Raw genomic sequence first — 17,182 nt, 5'->3', positions numbered from 1 at the left:
GAAACAGAAAACAAACTTCAGGCTGAAGGAGACAGGCTGTCCCTCTCTTACCTGACAAACACTGAGGGCTGCTCTGCGCCGTGCTCTGACCTGTCCCTAAGGCCTGCCTCAGTGTCATCTCCTCGGCACAGCACCCCAAGGTCTCTGTTCCCTCAGTCAGTATAGAGATAGTTGCAGGGCCCAAAATGGAGCCGTGGCTGGAGCCAGGGAGCAAGGCTGGGGTAGGCGGGAAGGCTCCTGAGGGCCCAGCCTGGAGATCTCATGATCTGATACATATTCAATGTCAGGGAGCCAGATGTGGCTCTAGGAGAGTGGGTGAGAATCCACACCCTGGCTTTCCATTGATGGGCTGGGTGACCCTCGGGAGAGCCCTGCCTTCTCTGGACTTATGTCCTTGTCTGGACTAGGGGGTGAGTCGCAGGGACCTCTCTCTGAGGCCTGATGACAGGCTCAGCGCATGTCTGAGGAATAAGCACTGGACGGAGACAAAGCCACATGGACAGCCTAGTTTGGGAAGCCTGCTGGAGGGGAGGGTGCCCTGTGTGTCCAGGAGAGGAGCCCCACACTGCTCGGAGGGCTCTGGGGTTGGCAGACCCTTAGCCCCAGCCTCCAGGAGGAAGCAGCAGCCCCGAGAACAGGAGGGAGGGCACCTGGAGGACCCAGACTTGATCCAGGGAACACATGAGCTGAGCCCAGGACCCATGCCTGGACCACCCCCCTTAGCCCACAGGGACCCTGAGATGAGCTGCGTGCCTCCCGGGGCCTGAAGCTTCTCCTCTGTGGAAGGGCCTCCAGCCGTGCTCTGTCTCTGGGGTGGTTCTGAGCCGCACACGTACCGCTCACTGACTGCTCCATAAATTGGGAAGTGCTGAGGACAAAGGTAGGGTGTTTATGCCCGCGGCAGCAGCCCAGGCCATCCGAGGCCCTCGCCCTTGCAAATGATTTTTCTCGAGAACCGAACAACCCCCGTGTGCCCTCTGCAGTCACCCCTGTGAGTCCTCACCTTGGCCTCGGTGGGGGGGCCCAGGAATGGCCCGTTTTACAGAAGTGGGGCATGCCTGCCTCTGTAGCCCCCACTCGGCCTCTTCCCTATACTGCTCCTCCCCTGGGAGGCAAAGCACAGACAGGATTTCCCTGCCTGAGGGGCTGGTGAAAAGGAGGCGAGGGCCATCTGAGACAGAGGATTTTGGGGGGAAACACACCATGCCCTAGGCAGCTTTAGAAAAAAAATCTTGCTGTTGTTTGATATATACTACTGGGGAAAAGAGAAAAGATGAAATGGTAAGAAAAATGGCTCTTGTTTATAAGTCACGGTTGGCTAAGAAAGTGGGAGGTCTGGCAGCCTGTGGTGGAAGGTCGGCTGGTCCTGAGCACTGGGGAGTCCGGGAGACTTGTGCAGCCACACCTGGCTGCAGACCCTGTCCTCCCATCCGCACAGCCCCTGGCACTCAGGCTCGGCTGCCTGGGTGAAGGCTGGCCTCCCCAGTGCCTAGCTGCGGTTTGGTAGCCCTGTGCCTTTTTGCCCACGCCTGAGCTGAGGTCGCCAGCTTGGCCCATGTCGCCTTCTGGCTCCAAGCGTACTCAGTGGGCTGCCTGTAGCCTCGGTTTACGGCCTCTTGCCCATAAACACGCACACGCGAATCTGCCTCTACACTCCCGGGGCCGTGGGCCAGGTGGGGGTGACCCTGCCAGCCCAGCTCCAAGGGGAGCCAAGTGACAGCGGCTGGCCCGTTGGCACATGGCCTCCCCTGGGCCATGGAGAGGGTGTCAGGAATGGCCGTGAGCCCCAAAGCCCCCACGTGGGAACAGGACCAGGGGAGGGCAAGCAGAAGATGGTAACCAGAGTAGAGGAGCCCCCGGATTCAGCCACACTGAAGCAGGCCCCTGGGCTGTGCCCTGATTGTAACCACTCACGTCTCTTCTGACTGGAGTTTCTGTCCTTTGGAGCCCAAAGGCCCCTGGATTAACACATTCCCCAACCCCAGCCTGGCTTCCTTCCCCTTCCCAGATATCCATGTTTCTTAAGTCTCAGCGTGTCTCAGAGCCTATCCCTGTGCAGTGAGAATCCAGGGAAGGAAGGAGACAAGAATGATATTTTAGGCAACAGACGCACCATGTGCTTTATTACCTCACTGAATCCTGAAGGCCACCCTGCCAAGCTGGAATTATTGGCCCCATTTTACAGAAAAGAAACTGAGGTTCAGACAGTTTAAGTCATTTGCCCCAAGTCACACTGCCACACTTGCAGGTAAGGGGTTCCATGCAAGCAGCTCCTCAGAGGGTGACTGGGCCCTGTGACAGGGAGATATCAGAAAAGGCTTCGAGAACCCCAGTAGGTGGGCCCCTCCAGTCTGCAGGGCCCGCCCAGTCTCAGGGAGCTCCGCCAGGGCAGCCTGATGACCCAGCAGCCCTGGGGATGGTTAGTGCCTGGATTTGGCCCAGGATGGGGGACCGAGGGACCTGGAAGGTGCCTGTAGGCCTCTGGGTGACAACTGGGCGCAGGCGGGCATTTCTCTCTGATTGGATAATGAGAGCAAATGCGAGGAAGGCTGGCTCTCTGTGTTATCTCAGCACCCAGCAAGCGTTGCGAGAGACAGGCTGTGAACTGCAGAGAAGGCTGCGGTGATTAAAAATGCATCACTTCCCTTATTAACCATTCCAACAGATGCCGGGACCGTCCTGACGAGGAAGGAAACCGCAGGAGCCAATAAAACATCTTGCAATTAGCCACGCTGAGATTGGCCGCCCGCGGAGCTCTGAGGCCACTCCGGTGGGAGCCTGTCACCATTGGGCGATTCGTTTTTCTGAGGACAGGCCAGGGCACCAGCGTCTGGCAAGGTCAGGTGTGACTGGAGACAGGGGGAGACATGGGGCATCTCCAGCCCAGGCCTCGTGTTCCTGGCTCAACCTCAGAGAATCGGGTAAACCAGAGAGGGGAGGCCAGAATCCATCTGCTGGGGAGGGGGTCTGTCCAGGGGGCCTGGCCCCCAAGATCCCAGGCGGGTGGGGCCCCAAGCCAACACTGCACTCTGTCTGGTTTCGAACCCACCTCTGCCAGCCTCACTGGCCTTGTCCCAGCTCTCCCTCAGCCCGTGACGAGTCAATTTGCCAAAAGCCCATTCACTGAAAAGTCAATTTGCAGGACGACAGACTCATCAAAAACACTTGCTTCCCTTAACCTTTTAGTTTTAGTTGGCTGGGTTACATTTTTGTCTTTGAATGGCATCGGAAGCAATGTTCGATTTGTGTCTGTCTCAGCTCCCTGTGGCTGGGTGGGAGGCAGGGAGCAGGGACGAGGGGCAGGGAAAAAGGAGGTGGCTGTGTTGTCACTCATGGGGGTGGCACTGGGCAGAGGCTGAGCAGGAGGGAGCAGGCAGGCCTATCCAAGGGAGCCTCTAGGTGGGGCTGAGCCTAGGCTTCAGGAGGGGGGCTTCCAGGAGAGTGAGGGTGTCTGCAGAGAGAGTTCTAGACCCTCAAACTTATTGCCAGGGCTGATCAGGCCCCAGCTGGCAGCAAAAGGGGCTTACATTGTCTTTCTGGAAGGGGAGGAAGCTGGCCCCAGGGCCCCTGGTTGGGTGCTGCCTTTGGGGAGAAGGGGTCAAGGGGTGTCATCTCTCAGGGAGGTTGGTGACCACACAGGCTTCTCACGGAAGGACTGAGCCTGGGGGTTTGCCCATCTTCCTGTCTCATGGTCACCAGGACTCCAGCCCATTAGATCCAACACCTGTTAGCCTTTAAAAAAAAATAAACCTTTTTATTTTGAGACAATTATAGATTTACCTGTAGTTGTTGAAAATAATACAGAGAAGTCCTGTTTATATTTTACCCCATCTTCCTCTGTGGTGACGTCTTACTATACAAAGTGTAGGACAATACCACTGCTGATACTGACGAAGTGCGGTCTGCCATGCTAGACCTCCCGTTTTACTCCTACTTGTGTCCATGTGTGAGCACGCACACGTGTGCAGGTGTGTGTTCAGTTCCATGGGCTTCTATCACGTGTGCGGGTTCATACACGCACCCTCACAGATCAGCCACACCACAGTTCTGTTACAAGGATTCCTCGTCCTTTAGAACCCTAACCTTGTGCTGCCGCCTTCTGTTATGACATCAAGTTCATAGGTAACGGCTATCGACACAAAAAAAGTCAACAGAATGTCCTCACTGTAACAATCTAGAGAGCAAAGAAGGAAAGTAACCATAAGGAAGAGACAGGGCACCAGGCGTGATGCGGTGGGTCTGGCTGTCCCTCAGGGCATCATGAGGAAGTCAGTCGCCTGCCTCTCTAGGTGGCGGTGGCTCCAGTCCAGGCAGGGTACAGGAGGTTGCTGACAAGTCGCTGCCCCGGGGCGGGGGGCTGGGGTGGGGAAGCTGCCCTCGGTGCCAGCTCTTGGCAGAGCTCTGAGCCTATCAATGTCTGATCTTCCCTCGACTGTGAGAAGAGCAGTTGCGTTCCTGGAAAACGCACTGTATATTAAAACCATACGAAACGTGTTTTGTGGTTTGGATGCCGAATGGAGTGAGGTCCCAGGCTTGGTTATCTATGTGTGCATGGATTTTCACTCCCATGATTATGCGGTTAGACATTCACAGATTCTTGGCTGTGCAGGCCTGCCATCCACACTGTAGGACACTAGCCCCTCTGGCCCCTGCTGACCAGACCCCTCCCCTCGAGCCCCCCAGAATGCCTACCCACATCTCCAGGGGCACCAAGGAGGCAGGGCGTCGCTGCTGAAAGCCCCCCGCACTCACTCTCTGTCCCCAAACTGGCCACTCCACCTGCATCTGTCTCCCCAAGGGCAAGGGGCTGCTGTTCCCCAGGCTCCAGCCCAGGCCAGGTGCTGGACTGGCGCTAATACCTGTGCTCAACAGGACGGATCTGGACCGCCAGCCAAGGTGACAATGGTGAAGCTACGTGGAACTAGCCGGTCAGGGTGTCCCACCAGAAGGAGATGGCTGCCTCCTTTAAGGCCTAGTTAGTCACATGTCCCCCCAAACTGAGCGTTTTTCTTCCCCCTTAGATTTTATTTGCTTATTTATTTACTTAGAGCACGAGCTGGGGAAGGGGGAGAGGGAGAGGGAGAATCCCAAGCAGACTCTGTACTGAGCGCAGAGACGGATGCAGAGCTCAATCTCATGACACCAAGATCATGATCTGAGCTGAAATCAAGAGTCAGTCACTTAACTCCCTGAGCCACCCGGAGCCTCCTGACCCCCAAACTGAGCTTTTAATTGGCTCAAATCCAGAACTGCCAGCTTGGCAGATGAAAGCACGTAGGTACATATGCAGAACTTCTCTGAAGGAACTGAAGAAAGTGGACGCAGCGGTGGCCTCCGGATAGAGGGACAAGGAGGGAGGGGTGTGATTTTGCACTGCATACAGACATTTTTTATATCACGTGGAAGAACTCTCTCAATTATATGAATAAATAATCACCAAAAAATAGACTGAAGCAGGTATTGCTTTTATGATTAAAAATTTTGAGGACCCACTGTGCGCCCGTCACAGCCAAAGGGTCCAGGCCCCCAGAGGACTAGGTTCTGGGTGGAGGGCCCAGACAGACCTACACTGGGACAGACGCCCCCGTGAAGTCAGTGGAGGCCCCATTGGGTGCCCAGCCTGACCCAGCCCTCCTGAGTCAATGCCAGGGGTCCCTGGGGCCAGGTGGTCCATCAGGAGGTGGGGAGGTTGCCTCACTCTGCCTTTATCAAAGAAAGGGTCAGTCAAAACCACAGCGACGGACCAAGTCGCACCGGGAGGATGGCTATTATAAAAAATTCCCAAACACCAAACAGCAAATACTGGTGAGGAAGTAGAGAACCCGGAACCATCCCCCACTGCTGGTGGAAATGTAAAATGGGGCAGCCACCACGGAAAACAATATCATGGTTCCTCAAAAAATTAAAAATAGAATTACCATTTGAGCCAGCATTTCCACTTCGGGGTATATATCCAAAAGAATCAAAAGCAGGGTCTTGAAGAGATATGAGCACACACATGTTCAGAGCGCTGTTATTCACAGTAACTCGAGTCCACTGACGGGGGAATTAATAAAGATGTGGGCTACCCACACAACGGGCATAATGGAGTATTATTCACCCCTAAAAAGGGAGGAGGTTCTGACGCAGGCTACAGCATGAACAGTCAGAAAAGGACAAGCACCGTACGATCCCACTTACATGAGGTCCCTGGAGCAGTCAGAGTCCTGGTGACAGAAAGTAGGACAGTGGCTGCCAGGGACTGGGGGCGGGGGGTGGAGGATTGGGGAGTTTGTGTTTCATGGGGGCAGAGTTTTAGTTTGGGAAGATGGAAAAGTTCAACAGCAATGTGGACATGTTTAATGTCCCTGAAGTGCATACTTAAAAATGGTTAAAATGGCAAATTTTACGTTATGTGTATTTTATCACTTTTTTTTTAAAAGATTTTATTTAGTTGTCAGAGAGGGCACAAGCAGGGGGAGTGGTAGGCAGAGCCAGGGGAAGAAGCAAGCTCCCTGCTGAGCCAGGAGCCCCACTCGGGACTTGATTCCAGGACCTCAGGACCATAATCCAAGTGAAGGCAGTCAGTCCCTTAACCCGACTGAGCCACCCAGGCATCCCTTTACCACCCCTTTTAAGGTTACTGGTGCTCTGTCAGGCCAGGGCCTGCAGGGGTGCTGAGAAACAGAGGCGAGGCCCTGCCTGGAAGCCCCCAGTCTGATGGAGGAAATAGGGAAGTGTGCAGTTGGCAACAATGGAGGGGACTTGCACGGTGGCAAAGGGGAGCACCAGGCAGGCAGGGGCCCAGCGTGGGGGCCAGTTTGCTTGGGGAGGTCAAGAAAGAACCATGAGCTGGACCTTGGGGTCTGGAGTGAGGGGGAGAAAGGGCATTCCTGATGGAGGAAGCAGCTGGGGCGAGCGCTCCTGAGAGCACTGGGGTGTGCAGTGAGGGAGGGCAGGACCGGAGAAGAGGGAAGTGCCAGGCAGCCACGGAGCCAGAGAAGGGGAGTGTGCGAGCGGGACCACCCCACTGCTTCTCGGGGCCCCCTCTTTTCTTCCCTTCATCTCTCCATGGCTCGGGCCTCTGTGGCCTTGGTTATCGCTGCTCTGGGCTGCTGCTGCTTACAGTAAGCGGCCCACCAGGCCTGGGACGCGGACTGGGTGGGGTGAATGGATCCGTCCATGGACGATGATGCCACGTCCATGTCCCCAGCATGTGGGACAGACAGAGCTGCATGTGTGTGAAAGAGTCTGCATGTCTGAAATGCAGGTCCTGCTTCTCACGGCGCTGGCCTCTCTCCTCCCACCCTCCAGAGTGGGCCTGCCCAACTGACAACCGGCAAGAGGGGACACTGCCTCTCTCGTTCCTGATGACATGCTGGCCCAAGATGGCAAGAGACCTGTCCCGAGGATCACAAAGCAAGGCAGGGACAGAGGTGCAGAAGAATGTCCTTCTCTTGCTCTATGAGACCCTGGGAGGGCCAGGGCCTCAGAAATGCAGGGGCAGGGGTGAGTGTGAGGGGCAGACAGACAGCAGGTGCCAGCAAGCTGGTGGGGTGAGGCATGCAAGGGAATGTGGGCCTCAAATGGGCCTGGTGGGTGCCTAGTCAGTACCCAGCAACAATGTGGCCCCTGTTGGCTACAACCAAACCGGTCTGACAGTGAACCAGGAGCTTTCTCAGGAGCACCCTGGTTCCCCAGTCCCCTCCTTCAGCAGACCTGCAGGGAGCAAACCACACTCCTTACCTCTCCCACAGTACTCCTGATAGTCCGAATGGGGTGTGGAGTTTTGAGGGGATCCAACATCCCAGGGGATGTCACTGTTCTCTGGGGACACGTGTGCCTGCTATGGATAAGAACAGTTGAGAGCCCTGTCCAGCCTCCTCTCAACTTCTGCCACAGTCTGGTGATGTAAACATGGTCCTCACCCCTGGCCGGAACCCTCCATGGCTCCCCACAGCCCACTGCCTGCAGAGTGAGCTCCCTCCGGGCACTCCAGATGCCTCCTGCCCTCGGTCCTACCCACATCGTCAGTGTCATCTGTCACCATCTTCTCCCTCACAAGCCAGACATAACTACTTCCAGTAAAAACCTTCAGTGTAACAGGGCACTAGAGCTGCGCTTGGGGGACCAGCTTCAAGACCCACTGTACCCCCTGATGGGGTGTCACCTGGGGCATTATTTGGTGACTCAGTAGCATTGCCAGTATACAGGGGATAACAGCTCACCTCCCAGGGTTACCGTGAAGGTCAAATGAGCTGATGCCAGCGATACCTGTAACTGTGGCCTAACATTTGTGTACCAGAGTGCCCTTTCCTCCCATTCATCCTCCAGGCCCGCTGTAAATCATCAAAGATTTACTGAGCAATTATTATATGCCCATGCCTTTCGAGATGCTAGAGGTAGCAGCAGCTATCTCTGCCCTAGTACGGCTGACATTGTTGTGGTGGGTGGAGGGAGACCGTGCTGGGCAGGGGAGGTGGGATCTGTAAGCTTGATTTGATGCTTAGAGCAAAACCCCGAAGGAATGGACAGAGGGGTCCCAGGAGTTCCAGGCAGAGTGAAGGAATGTGCGAGCCAGGGAAAGAACAAATGCATAAGCAGGAGACTGGCCCCCCCAACCCCCAACCTCCCCCAACAGCTCTGAATAGCACACTCACTGCTAACTTCAGTGTTTGCACGGAATCCAGCTTCCCATGTTCAAGCAGCAGGATGTGACCTGCCTGTAAGACGGCGGTTACCTTGCTACGTGTAGTTACAGTCAGAAGGGGGCTGACCTTAATTAAGACACCATTAATTAAACTGTCAGTACAGTAACGACCTCAGTTGTTAGCAGATTTGATTAAGGAGCTGATTCTTGGAGGCCTCATGATTCCCCCCATTTCATTAAGAAATCTCCCGTTTTTGTTGTCACCTTTTATTCTGTTCGCTGCTCCACCGCCATAAGTGACCAAGCCCTCAGGGGGGCGCCCACTCTCAGAGAGAGCCCAAATTCCATAACACTCTCTTAGGGCCGACTCTGCGGGACCCAGAGGCTGAAGGACAAGAAAATGGAGGACTTGGGACACCCTGATCCTGCCATGCATGGAGACACTGGAGCGACTCTGTCAACTCTGGCCTGTGTTTTACCAGAAGAGGGACACCGTTGCCCAGTGGACAGCATGAAATAGCCATGTGACCTCAGCCCAGCTGCTACCCTCCCTGAGCCTCAGTTGCCTCTTCTGTAAGATGAGAACAACAATACCCCATTTTACAGCACTTGGTGAGAGCCGATGGGGCAGAGAAGGCTCTGGAACCCAACAGTGCAAGGGTGTGTTGGCTAGATGCTACCATGCTTGAGTTTCCAGCTGCTCCAGAAGTTAAATGGCTACAGATACTTAGCTCCTCATCCCCCCAACCCCCCATGCCCCGCCACATCGAAAGCCCTGGAAACAAAGGTGGAGCAGCAGGGGCTAGGAGAGCGGAGGTTCGGGGTGAGGGCGAAGTGGGGGACCAAACATGCCCTCGGGGCCCCCGTGAGGCCTCATCCAGCAGGCCAGCTCTTGGGCTCCAATCTTTACATAAAAACACGGGGTAATGACACCTGGAGGCAATGACACCTCCCCAGTCACCCCCTACTCCCTAGCTCCTTTGCAAGCTCTTGTACCCATAGGTTTGGTGGCAGCATCTGGCGAACAGCCTGGATGCGACAGCCCAAGGCCATGGAGTCTGAGAGCTGGAGAAGCATAAAAAGACCCACATGAATGAGAGGCAGGGGGTACCCAGCGCCCCCCAGAGGCCCTCCCTCTACACTGGCTTAGCCCCTTTCCCACGCAAGCAGCAGGACAGGCTGTCTAGGGGACAAAACTGCCAGGGGCGATGAGTTAGGGTGCAGGGTCCGGGGCTCCTGGCAGACAGAATGCGTCTCTGCCGGTGTTGGGATGAGTTGTGGAATTTGTATGGCAACTGTGTCCCTGGGAACATCACGAGCAGATAGGACCGAGTAGCTCCTGAGCCCAGGCAAAGCTGTGGCTGAGAGAAGGCTGCCTTGGGAGGACCTGTTCCCAGCAACAGTGGCGGCCGTACCATGCTGGGGAAAGGTTTACTATTTGTTTCCAAAAATACAGCTGGGGCCTTGTCACAGGAAGTGAGAATGCCGGGGTGTTCTGCGCACATCAACAAACCAACCTGTGGGCTTTTCCACCGAAAAAGCAAATGAACATCACAGCAAAACCATAGAAACGGGCCACCTTCATCGCTCCCTGGGGCTCCTGTCTGGGCCTGCTGGTGCAATGGCAAGAAGTATGTTTATTTTCCTTCACGGTCTGTTAGTGAGAAGCTATCCCTCCCTGGAGGGGGATAGGTGCTCCTTAACTCAGGGCTCCACAGGTCCCTGTCATGCTACAGGGTTCTGAGGCCTTGGAGGGGCCCCCAAGATGCCCCCCTCCATAATGCTCCAGGCCTCTCCTTTCTAGCCTTGGGGACTGAGCCCAGCCCAAGAGGGTCCACCTCGGTTCTCTAACCTTACAAGGTCTGAGGTCACTGAGCAGCCCCGAACATCTGAGACACTGGGCAGGCCGCCTGCGGCAGATGGGGATGCAGAGCTGCGTCTCACCCCTATAGCTTCAAGTCCCAGAGGAGAGATCCTGCAAGGCCAGAGCCCAAAGGTTGCTCACCCCAGAACAGCACAGTGCAGAGCCCCAGAGAGCCGTGTGGGAAGCTGGCGTTCTAATCCGAGGCCCCCCCGGGATGCCTAGCTTAACGAGGCACCGGCTTGGGTTTCCATAAATACCCGGACCTGTGATGTCACCACCCCGTGCAGAGTTTAACAGCTTCTGCCACTGGCTGTAGGCCCAGCAGACGAGTGCTCTGCCGCTGGCCCCACCGAACACCTGTGTGGCCCAGGAGGACACCAATGCCCCCTGCTCAAGACGGCGGGCTGGACCTTCACCTGTCCGTGGAGGACACAGCATCCTGTCCCCACCCCAACCTTCTGGCCAACCTTCCATCAGGCTTGGCTGGAGCGCTGGTCACGAATGAGCGGGGCACAAGAGGCTTCTTCCGATAGACATGCAGAGGGTTCTAGCAAAAGCCAAAATGGAAGAAGTGGCGTAGAAGACCCTGTATATGCATTTTGGGGGATTACCTGCCCTCAGAGATAAGGAATTTCACGGCCCAATGGAGACCTGCTGACTAACAGCCTTTTTCTCTTCGTCACCACCAACAAATACCTCTGCTGCAGGGGACAAACGCTGACACCTCTGCCTGGTGGCCAGCTCCCTCTGCAAGCCCCCTGCATGGCAGCCCACCTCTCCCCGCAAAGCCCCCAGTCCAGCTCAGTTGGGACCCCTCTGGCCTCTGGCCCCGGCGTTTCAGGCATAACCTGCCACATATACTCACAAGTAGCGTCTTCTGCAAGCCATCCTGTCTGGGGGCAGTTTTCCCCTTCTCTTCCTCTCCAGCTGGAAAGGCTCAGCGTGGTTAGAGGAGAGGCAGGATGCTCAGGCGAGAAGTGGAAGGGAATAAAATTAAATCGAGGGGCGAGTCACATTCCCGGGGGCGGCGGGCTCCTCCGCCCAGGCTGGGGCGGGAGCAGGGGTGGCAGCAGCAGGCTCCGAGGGGCCCCGGGCACAGCTGGGCTCACACAGTGCCCAGAAGCCTGTGAAGTCGTCCAGTCACCATGGTCGCCAGGTTGGGCGGGGGCGTCGGCCTCGATGCTACCTGGGACCACCTCGGGCTTTTTCCCTCCCGCACATCCGGGGTGGCTGAGCGCCGGGAGGAGGGGAGGGCTGGGGGGAGTCTGCGCCCGCTTTGCTCTCGCAGCATCCGGAGGAGGGGCGGGCGCTCGCGAGCCTCCCCCCACCCCCCAACCAGGCGCCCAAGGAGCAACGTAGTGCGGCCGCGCTGGACCAATCGCCGAAGCGCTCGTCGCCATGACAACTGCAGCATCAGGCGCGGCCACCCGGCGGCGCCCTCGCTGCAAAGTCGGAGAGCGCCCGCGCGGTGCGAGGCTACCGCAGCCTGTCCGGGGCCCCTTCCTGGCTGTCGCTGGAAACCTGGAAATCTTGTTGCTAAAATGCACGCGCTGCCCGGAGCCTGCGATGACGCTGCTTTCCAGGGTGGCTTCTCTGCCTTTGGCACCGAGACATGCGAGCCATGGAAGGCACAGGCTGGCGCCCTGGAGGCAGGCCTACGGATTCCAAGGCTGGCTCTGCCTCCGAAGGGCCTGGAGGCCTTGGGCAAGCCGCTTCCCTTCTGGGAGCCTCGACTGATGCTACCGTAAAATGGGATCATTATGCCTACCTCACAGAAGTTCCAAGAGGACTTGTCACACACAGTGGCTGCACAGAGGCACAGCTGTTATTATTTATACTGGCCATGTCCTGGAGACAGGGAGAATTTCTGGTCTAGCTGTGGTGCCCACTCACTCACTCACTCACTCATTTATTTGACAAACACCCCTGACCACCTTCCACGTGCCAGGCACTCCTCATGGACAGGCAACTTAGTGATGTAAAAGGCAATGCTCTCATAGTATTTACATCCCAAGAGGGAGATGGGAAATCTACATGTAGTCAAATTTTAAATTTTACATGGTAAGGATGAGGACAAAAAGTAAAGCAGAAGACAGAGAAGGGAGGCAGAGAGTGGGAGAGAGGGAGGAAGACCTCTATATCAGAGGGGGTGGTCAAGAGGGCACATGTGGCTGAGACCCGAATAATGGAAGCTCTAGGAAAGGGGCATTCCAGGCAGAGGGAAGAGCTAGTGTCAAGGCCCTGAGGCAGAAATGAGCAGAGTTTGTATCTGAGTAACATTGAGGAAGCCAGTGTGGCTGGAATGGATGAGCCACAAGGAGGTGAAGTTGAGAAGGTCCACATCCGTCCTCTCCCCCCCACCCCTGCCACCGATTTACTTTTCTTTCATGTACAGATCTCTCTCTCTTTTCTTACTTGATGCTTAACTGATCAGAGTCTGTTTCCCTATCCATAAATCGGGAATCCAAAACCTATCTCAGATATATACACATACATAATTTTTATGTCCATTACAATCTTTATGACAACCTCAATGAAAGTTAAGATTATCATCCTATTTTAAGGGGAGAAAATTAAAGCCAGAGGTGTTTAGCAGCTGCCCCAGAGTCACACAGCTGGTGAGCGGTATGCCAGGGGTGTGTGGGTCAAGTCCCCTCTCTTAAGCACCTTCGAAACTTCCTCATTGGCAAGATTACAAGAGGGAAGAGGTATGAATGCCCTGCCTCTGGTTGGCAGCTCAGAGGGCCATTCCCTTTTTCCTATTCTCTCCCGACTCTGAGATCCGCTGAAGTTAGGGGAAGGAGGAATGCTGCATCCTTCAGTTTTGTTCCTTCCCTGACAGTGGAGAACATGGAACTCCGAGAAGGTAAGTAACTTGCCTCAAGCTGCACAGCACTGGGTGGCGGAGGTGGGACTGGGACCCAGGTCTTCTGGCTCCATGTCCCGTATGGAGCAGGGGTAGAGTGGCGCATCCTAGTGGCGGTGGTAAATGACATCAGAACTGCGCGATGCTTCCCAATTCACTCTCTGGAAGCAAATCTTTGAGGAACCAGTCTTCCTACACCGTGGACTTCCCTTCCTGAGAAGAAAGCTGTCATGGATGTAATTTGCATTGCTGTGGGCTTAAAATGTTACAGATCCTGCTCTAGCCCCGCCGTCTCTCCTGACTGAAGTTGCACCAGATTATTTTATTTCATTTTGTTTTGCTTTATTTTAAGATTTTATCCATTTGTCAGAGAGAGAGAGAGAGAGCAAAGCAGGAGGAATGGCAGGCAGAGGGAGAAGCAAGCTCCTCACTGAGCGGGGAGCCCGATGTCGGACTCGATCCCAAGACCCTGGGATCATGACCTGAGCTGAAGGCAGCCTCTTAACCGAATGTGCCACCCAGGTGTCCTAGCACAAGATTTTAATAACAACGCAAACGTAACAACACTACAACCATGAGGGCTTCATGAGGATCGTTTTGTCAGATCCAATGTTTAGTGAATCCTCAGAGTCACCTTCCGAAGTAGGTGGATTACGACCCTCTAGAGAGGTCTCACCTTGACACATCATGGGGGGCAGGACGCGCTTTGGCATGTTCATTGCTTCCTGGCACTTCTTCCTTATAAACTTACATGTCTGTTTCTTCTATGTTACATTGTTAATTTCAAAATAGGGCAAATGATGAAGAAGCCCGCATTCAGAAACAAACGTCAAGAGTGTAGGTAAGGGTTTACAGGACACGGGGGCTGTTCTGATTTCTGATGGTGGTGGGCCAGGCTTCACAAAGTCTCCAAAAACCACGGAGCTGAGGCCTGGTGGGAATTGATGTTGGGACAGCAGCAGCTGTTACTCACTCTTGAGGTCCCTCTGGAAATGCCCATCTTCCCACCCCCCACTCCCACCTTGTCACTGTGGGCCCCTGGAAGCCACCTGGACTAGAATGGGAAAGTGGCTGAGAAAGAGCTGGTGGGGAAATTTTCCACATCCAGGACTCCTCTCCCCGGCTGGAAAATTCCAGCCTGCCGGCTGATAGGCACATTCACAGAGGGAGCGTCTGGCTGCTGCACTCGCTGCCGATGTGCCCCCATCTGTCCCCAGCGTGAAAGGAGCACAACAGTGTTTGGGAAGAGGTAGGACAGAAAGAGCTGGAGCACACTGTCCACAGATCCTCAGGTCACAGAACCTTCCAGGCTGGGAGCTCTGGAGTCCCAGGGATTGAACCTCTTCCATGGGGGTAGTATGGAGCCCCGGCCCTCATCCTTAGGCCCCCAACTGTCCTAATCATGGAAACACGGAACCATCCCCATTCTGACTCTTCAAATCTCAAATCTTTCAAATCCTAGATTTTTTTTTCTTTTTAGTTTAAGCTTTACACTTTAGAGAAACAAAACCTTAAAGGCACAAATAACCTGAAGATCTCTCCTCTTTGAACAAAAGAAAATCCCCTGGACCACTCCCCTTGCCCACCTCTGCAGAGGTAACTGATGTCCTCTGTTTGGAGCACATCCTTCTAGAACGTTTGCAGTGCATGTAGCTATATTTATAGTCCTACAGAAAACATAAAGAATTACATGGACCTTAGAAAATATTCTATTAAATTATGAAGTGTTTTAAATTTTAGTTTCATGACACCAAAAGGCACAAAGACAACTGCCATGAACTCTGGTGTCCCCAGCTGCTACTACAAGAATTAGGACGTGATAGGTTTGATGGAAACCCCATCACTACGTCTGTTCCCTCCTCCCCAGCCCTTCCCTCCTCACATCCCCACAGTGATTTCACCCCAAAGTGAATCATTCCTATACGTTGCTCCTACCCATATGGGTGCCCACAAAGGGCAGCAATGCTTGCCCACGTTTTTAAACTTTACACAAATGGAATCACACTGCACGTCGCTTTCTGCAATTCTCTTTCCCCAGATGGAATCTCTAAATTTGTTTGCTGAGTTGCCAAATCACAGGCTTTTCTGATCCCAGCCATGGGCTGGGCTCCTGGAGCTGGGAGGGGTCCTGGCAGCCTCGTGTACAGCCCTCCTTGAGCCTGCACCTCCCGCTTCTCACGTGCACACGGTGGAGGCAGAGAGGAGGTGGCTAGAGCAATTATCTCTGGAAAGGCACACGGACTCCCGGGAGCTTGGCAAACACCCTGTCTGCGACAGACCGAATCCCACTGAGGTGTCCTGTCCCCTGTCCTAGGGGAGAAGCCCAGCCCCTGGCCCCAGGACGGCTTTTGCAGGGGTCCATGACAGGCTGCTAAGACACCATGGCTGCTGCTTCTCAAGGCCATTTGGAGCCCAGGCCGGTGGAGACTTGGAAGCCACAGGGCTGGCATCAGTCTCTCTCCCCATGCTGTGCCAGGCTGGCCAAGGACAGCCCTGGTCCACGGAGCTGGCTGAGGCCAGGAGGGACACTCCCTGCAGACGCTCCCGCTGCATCTGGGCTGTGCTGGTAGGGGTGAGGAGGTGTGGGAGTTGGGCGTGCCTTGGTGTGTCCCTTCTGCAAGGCTGGGACTCTGTGTCCTGTTCACCAGAGGGCAAGAACCAGCAGGAGCAGAGGGTGCTGGGAACAGCCTGTGCCCTTCCGAGCTTCCACTCATCAGCCTGCAAGGGCCCCCAGTGGAATGGAGGGCGGGCGTGACTGTGAACGAGAGGCACCACTGGCCAAGGGTTTGGCCAAGGATGGACCAGTGACAGACCCTATGCCAGAGCCGATGGGTCTGAGTGTGCCTTGGGTTATGGGCTCCCAGCCTCTCCCAATAGGTGCTATACTCCCGCCCTGCTCCCCTGCCCCCCAAGGTGCTGCTCCTTCTCAGCATGCCATGTAGGCTGATGGTCAAGGCCGGGAGCCACCTGTGCCACCAGCCACGTGACTGTGGGCAGGTAACCCATCTATGCCCTGAGGCTCACAGGGCGTGTCCCTCGACCTCTAGGTAAGGACTAAATGAGTTAACAAGTGCAAAGCGGTTATACCATGGCCTGACAGCCTACTCGCACTAGAAGTGTTAGCTAGTGTGGTTATTGTTCTTGAGCCAGCTGGGCTGCTGGGAAGTTCACTGAACTGAAACTCACTGGGCAGTGGAGTTCGAAGACCGGGCTAACACCTCCCCACTCCCCCACTCCCCCGCTGAAATGAGAGCATCCGGTGTGTCCCAAGCCAACCTCACAGCTCCTCCCATCTCTCACCTTTCTGACTACTTTGACTAATATTTTTCTTAAATCTAAAAACAGTTTTTATTTAAAAGCTCACTTACTGTCACTATGGTACATGGTGTACCCAGTGGGCTAGCTACACCACTATAAACATTCAGATAAATAGGGTCGTGAAAGGAAAGTTGTTCCCCTGAGGTCCTCTTGGCCTCAGGGCTCTGAGGGTCCCCAGCTGGGAAACCCCGTGCTGATGCTGGGGGCACCAGGCAGGGGGAGCACAGGACGGGCGTCGGTACAAGCGGTGGGAAAGGCCGTGCTCATGAGCTGGGTCAGGACAGGCCTTGAATGTGTGTGGCAGTGTCTGGGGAAGGTCACAGGGTGGTTTGTGGTCACAGTGGGGTTGGACACTGCCCCTTTCCCTTCCAGGAAGCCCTTCTGGCTTGTCTCGACTGGAGGGTTCTGTGTGTGTGTGTGTCTGTCTGTCTGTCTGGGTCTATCTTTGGTGATTGGCACTGCTCCTCGGAATCAGAGTGGAAAGGCCTCAGGCCTGTATGAGAGG

General features: G+C 55.1%; 1 protein-coding gene across 2 annotated transcripts in view; it reads right to left on the bottom strand.

Moving 5' to 3' along the window:
- IQSEC1 (IQ motif and Sec7 domain ArfGEF 1) overlaps positions 1 to 17,182 on the bottom strand; it is a 369,892-nt gene that overhangs the window by 151,963 nt on the left and 200,747 nt on the right. The window contains exon 1 of one of the 2 annotated variants that reach the window (XM_032842819.1): positions 11,359 to 11,775. The exons of the other annotated variant lie outside the window; for it this stretch is intronic. Coding sequence (XP_032698710.1) covers positions 11,359 to 11,381 — 23 coding nt within the window. The 5' untranslated portion in view covers positions 11,382 to 11,775. Of the gene's footprint in view, positions 1 to 11,358; positions 11,776 to 17,182 lie in introns of those variants that run through there. 2 annotated transcript variants of the gene reach the window in all.

The sequence above is a fragment of the Lontra canadensis genome, unplaced genomic scaffold (assembly GCF_010015895.1).
Source record: "Lontra canadensis isolate GAN:19392208 unplaced genomic scaffold, GSC_riverotter_1.0 scaffold133, whole genome shotgun sequence".
Lineage (NCBI taxonomy): Eukaryota > Metazoa > Chordata > Mammalia > Carnivora > Mustelidae > Lontra > Lontra canadensis.
Note: the sequence above shows the minus strand (reverse complement) of the source record. Positions and strands in the feature narration are given on the sequence as shown.